The sequence below is a fragment of the Pseudorasbora parva genome, chromosome 20 (genome assembly GCF_024679245.1).
Source record: "Pseudorasbora parva isolate DD20220531a chromosome 20, ASM2467924v1, whole genome shotgun sequence".
Classification (NCBI taxonomy): domain Eukaryota; kingdom Metazoa; phylum Chordata; class Actinopteri; order Cypriniformes; family Gobionidae; genus Pseudorasbora; species Pseudorasbora parva.
In genome coordinates, this window is record NC_090191.1 from 43,883,024 (window position 1) to 43,888,023 (window position 5,000).

General features: G+C 40.3%; 2 protein-coding genes across 2 annotated transcripts in view; one reads left to right on the plus strand and one right to left on the minus strand.

Annotated features, from left to right (window-relative positions):
- crebl2 (cAMP responsive element binding protein-like 2) overlaps positions 1 to 1,489 on the plus strand; it is a 3,210-nt gene extending 1,721 nt beyond the window's left edge. The window contains exon 3 of the mRNA XM_067427049.1: positions 433 to 1,489. Coding sequence (XP_067283150.1) covers positions 433 to 585 — 153 coding nt within the window. The 3' untranslated portion in view covers positions 586 to 1,489. The remainder of the gene's footprint in view (positions 1 to 432) is intronic.
- Positions 1,490 to 3,801: 2,312 nt separating this feature from the next.
- gpr19 (G protein-coupled receptor 19) overlaps positions 3,802 to 5,000 on the minus strand; it is a 4,972-nt gene continuing 3,773 nt past the window's right edge. The window contains exon 3 of the mRNA XM_067427149.1: positions 3,802 to 5,000. This exon is cut by the window's right edge and continues 556 nt beyond it. Within this exon, the coding sequence (XP_067283250.1) occupies positions 4,331 to 5,000 (670 nt within the window). The 3' untranslated portion in view covers positions 3,802 to 4,330.

Sequence of the window (5,000 nt, forward strand, 5' to 3'; positions counted from 1 at the left end):
AGATTCACTCAAAAACACTGATTCATCCAGCAATGGAACAATTCTTTATGAGTGAGTCATTGAATCATTCACTCAAGAGATTCACTTAAAAACACTGATTCATCCAGCAGTGAAATAAGTCTTTATGAGTGAGTCATTGAATCATTCACTCAAGAGATTCACTCAAAAACACTGATTCATCCAGCAATGGAACAAGTCTTTATGAGTGAGTCATTGAATCATTCACTCAAGAGATTCACTTAAAAACACTGATTCATCCAGCAATGGAACAAGTCTTTATGAGTGAGTCATTGAATCATTCACTCGAGAGATTTGTTTATAAACAGTGATTCATCCAGTATTAAAACTAGTGAAGTCTTTGAGTCTCTTGAGTGAATGATTCATCAACCAATGATTGTGTGTGTGTGTGTGTGTGTGTGTGTGTTTCCGCAGTATAAGCAGTGGTGTTTGGCCATGGATCAGGGGAAGATCCCATCAGAAATCAAAGCCCTCCTAACCGGAGACGAGCAGAAAGCTCCTCAAAGCTCCAGTAATAAGATCCCCAAGAACGGCAAGTACGGCTCCACCGCCAACAAGACGTCTTAGAGCCGATCCGCCGGATGATCCGTGACTGATTCATCGAATCATTCATCGTGACTCTGCCGGAGAGATCCGTGACCGATTCATTGACTCATTCGTCGTGACTCTGCAGAGATCGGTGACTGATTCATTGAATAATTCGTCGTGACTCTGCAGAGATCCGATCCGTATGTTCAGTGTTCCTGAGATGATGTCTCCGAGTCTTTAATAAGCTTCATTCCCGAGTACACACTCACAGTAATCTCACCTGTTCCTGTTCATCCACACGAGTCACGTTCAGGTTTCGTCTGGAATCTTCTGTGCGATTTGTAAACATTTCCTCTTCCTTTATAATATTTATTTTGGAACCTTTATGATGATGAATGTGATCTGTTTAATCCATTACGATGTAAACATTAGACATTAAATGACGGACTGTTGCCAAAACCTTTTTGCACTTTACAACCATTTGAATGATTTCAACGCGTAGCACTTCCCTTCTTCTCTTTCGGAAGAACAGATTCGTTCAGTTTGATGTCGACCATATATTTATATCCCTAACTGAACCTAAAAGCACTTTCCTTAAAAGCTCTAGTTTTGTACTAAAGATTCAGATTTGGCCGGTTTGCCACAATCAGCAGCAGAGATGAGTTATGATGAGTCATGAGTCGTTATGAGTCATAATGTCTTGATATGATGAGTCATTATGAGTCATAGTGTCTTGATATGATGAGTCATTATGAGTCATAGTGTCTTGATATAATGAGTCGTTATGAGTCAAAATGTATTGATGAGTCATGGAGTCGTTATGAGTCACAATATCTTGATATAATGATTCATGAGTCGTTATGAGTCATGTCTTAATATAATGATGTGTCATAACGTCTTGATATTATGAGTCGTTATGAGTCATAATGTCTTGATATAATGATTCATGAGTCGTTATGAGTCATGTCTTGATAGAATGATTCATGAGTCATTATGAGTCATAATGTCTTGATATGATAAGTCATGAGTCGTTATGAGTCATAATGTCTTGATATGATGATTCATGAGTCATAATGTCTTGATATGATGATTCATGAGTCGTTATGAGTCATAATGTCTTGATATGATGAGTCATGAGTCGTTATGAGTCATAATGTCTTGATATGATGAGTCATGAGTCGTTATGAGTCATAACGTCTTGATATGATGATTCATGAGTCGTTATGAGTCATAATGTCTTGATATGATGAGTCATGAGTCGTTATGAGTCATAATGTCTTGATATGATGATTCATGAGTCATAATGTCTTGATATGATGATTCATGAGTCATAACGTCTTGATATTATGAGTCGTTATGAGTCATAATGTCTTGATATAATGATTCATGAGTCGTTATGAGTCATGTCTTGATAGAATGATTCATGAGTCGTTATGAGTCATAATGTCTTGATATGATGAGTCATGAGTCGTTATGAGTCATAATGTCTTGATATGATGAGTCATGAGTCGTTATGAGTCATAATGTCTTGATATGATGATTCATGAGTCATAATGTCTTGATATGATGATTCATGAGTCGTTATGAGTCATAATGTCTTGATATGATGAGTCATGAGTCGTTATGAGTCATAATGTCTTGATATGATGATTCATGAGTCATAATGTCTTGATATGATGATTCATGAGTCGTTATGAGTCATAATGTCTTGATATGATGAGTCATGAGTCGTTATGAGTCATAATGTCTTGATATGATGAGTCATGAGTCGTTATGAGTCATAATGTCTTGATATGATGAGTCATGAGTCGTTATGAGTCATAATGTCTTGATTAGATAAATCTTGATGAGTCATAATGTCTTGCTGTGGTTAAGATGAGTCATGATGAGCCCAGAACGAATGATGAATGTAAAATGATTTCATCGGCCCAAACGAACCCTCGTCCGGATCTGCCGTCGAGTGTAAATTCCCATCGCTGAGTCATAATCGGTAATGTTTAGAGCTCAAATGTATATTTTTATATGCTGTGTTTGAAATGTAGGTTGTAATTTGTTGCAGGATGTAACGCATGTCTTATTATTAAACGATGTAGCTTTGCTTTGTTATCCTGATGAATATAAACAGTGGATCTGAATCTTCTGGTGTTTTCTCCTCATTATCAGAGCTCTTCCAGTTCATCATTCCACAAACCAGCACAAAACACTTCATTAGAGTGTGTGTGTGTGTGTTTCATTAATTAAATCCCTTTGTTTTCCTCCCGAGTGTGACAGCTTTATATAAACACTGGAAAATTAGAATTATAAATGTGTCAAATGTTTAATTTCTATTACATCATTAGTTTATCAAGGGCTTCAAATTCCATGCAATGAATCAATTTATGTAGTGTTTAGTAACTTCGTTTAAAGGGGACCAATTATGCAAAATTCACTTTTATACGGTGAAACATTTGTCTGCGTGAGATTGGCCTGTTTTTTTTGTTGAGTGTCTAAAGCTTGTGTAAAGGCTCCGCCCTCTTCTGGAAGGAGGGTGGGGCTAAGCAGCTCATTTGCATTTAAAGGGACACACTTAAACGGTGTGTTTTTTTGCTCACATCCAAATGGAGGCCAATTTGACGCTATAGTACATGACCTGGGGGTGTTTGGAGCTGGAACTTCACACACACATTCTGGGAACACCTGATATTTATATCACATTTAATGAAAAGGGGCATGATGTGTGTGTGCAACTTTACGCTCATCCTCAGCTAAAGAACACACAGTGAGTTTGGTCTGAATCGTACGGAGCGTTTAATGTAAAATCACAGGGACACGTCTGTCTTGCATCATGAAACGACACACAAACTACGAGACAAAGTTTATCTACAGGCACTGAAACACAAACATGAATCCCGCAGGATCACACACGGACAGAAGAACACATGACCATCAATCTCCGCTAGCACCGCGGTTGAGTTTCAGCAGATTGAGTTTCGTCGTTAGATATTTCCCATTTCAGCATGATCCAGTTATTCCAGCAGGAGTGTGAGTGAGCCGCGCTTCATACATTGAGCCTTCTGACGAGAGAAAATGGCCTCTATTCACCCACACAGTTAAAGCAACAGTTCACTCAAAACCCCAGCCAACAGGAAACACTCTCTCAACCTTTATCCAGTAACGCTGATAGAATGCTTTCTGGTGTTCAATAATCCTCTCAGGACGCGTTAGAGCAAAAACAAAATGACAAAAAAGTAACGTTTTTTCTCAAGAGTTCTCAAGAGACTCGTTCAAAAATCACGGATTCATCCAGTAATGAAACAAGTGAGTCTTTATGAGTGAATCATTGTATCATTCATTCAAGAGATTAGTTCAAAAACGCTGATTCCAGTAATGAAACAAGTAAAGTCTTAATAAATGAGTGATTGAATCATTCCCTCAAGAGATTTGTTCACAAACACTGATTCATCCAGTAATTAAACAAATCTTTATGGGTGAGTCATTGAATTATTCACTCGAGATTCATTCAAAAACGCTGATTCATCCAAAAATGAAACCAGTGAAGTCGTAATGAGTGAGTCATTCAATCATTAACTTAGTGATTTTTGAACAAATCTCTTGATTCAACTCATGAACACCCAGTTCATTCTACTTGTAATAAAACGAGTGAAGTCTTCATGAGTGAGTCGTTGAATCATTCACTCGAGATTTGTTCACAAACGCTGAATCACCCAGTAATGAAACGAGTCTTCATGAGCGAGTCGCTGATCTCTGAGTGAACTGTTGCCTCGCGACACCGAGAGAGAGTCTTTTATACGAAAGTGTTGGGTGGGTTAGTGCTAATAGGCCATGCTAGCTTCTTCTCCTTGGCGTCGCGGTCGAACGTGTCGTAAACAGAGTCTTTGACGAGGGCCGGCTCCGGCAGATCCACCACTCCCACGTGGTTCTTCTTGGCCATCCTGGAGCTGGCGGTGATTGTGTAGGCGTTGCTGCGGTAACACTTCATTGACGACATGCAGAAGGTCTCTCTCATACCGCGCCGGAAGTTGGCGTTGTAGATGGAGTAGAGCGTGGGTTTGGACGCGGTGGAGCTGAAGGAGATCCAGGCTATAGTGATGAAGAACAGCGCCCCCTGGCGGCCCGGAGTGTCTTTCGGATGCCAAAGCTGCACCACGTAAAATGGAGTCCAGGTGAGAAGGAACACGCCGTTGAGCATTAGGAACATCTTGATGGTTTTGACTTTAGTCCTGGGGACGATGTTCATGGTTCGGCGTAGCGTGCGCCCGTCGATACGCCAGATGTAGCGCACCACCCGCTGGTAGAAGCCCAGGATGAGCAGTGCGGGCATCAGGAACCCAAAGAGGAGATGTGTGCCAGCGTATGCTAGCCCGTGCCAGCTATCCGCCAGAAAGAAGTCGCAATGCTTCCCAGAGGATCCGTAGAAAAACAAACACGGCGAGACGAACGCGGCGTCAAAGAGC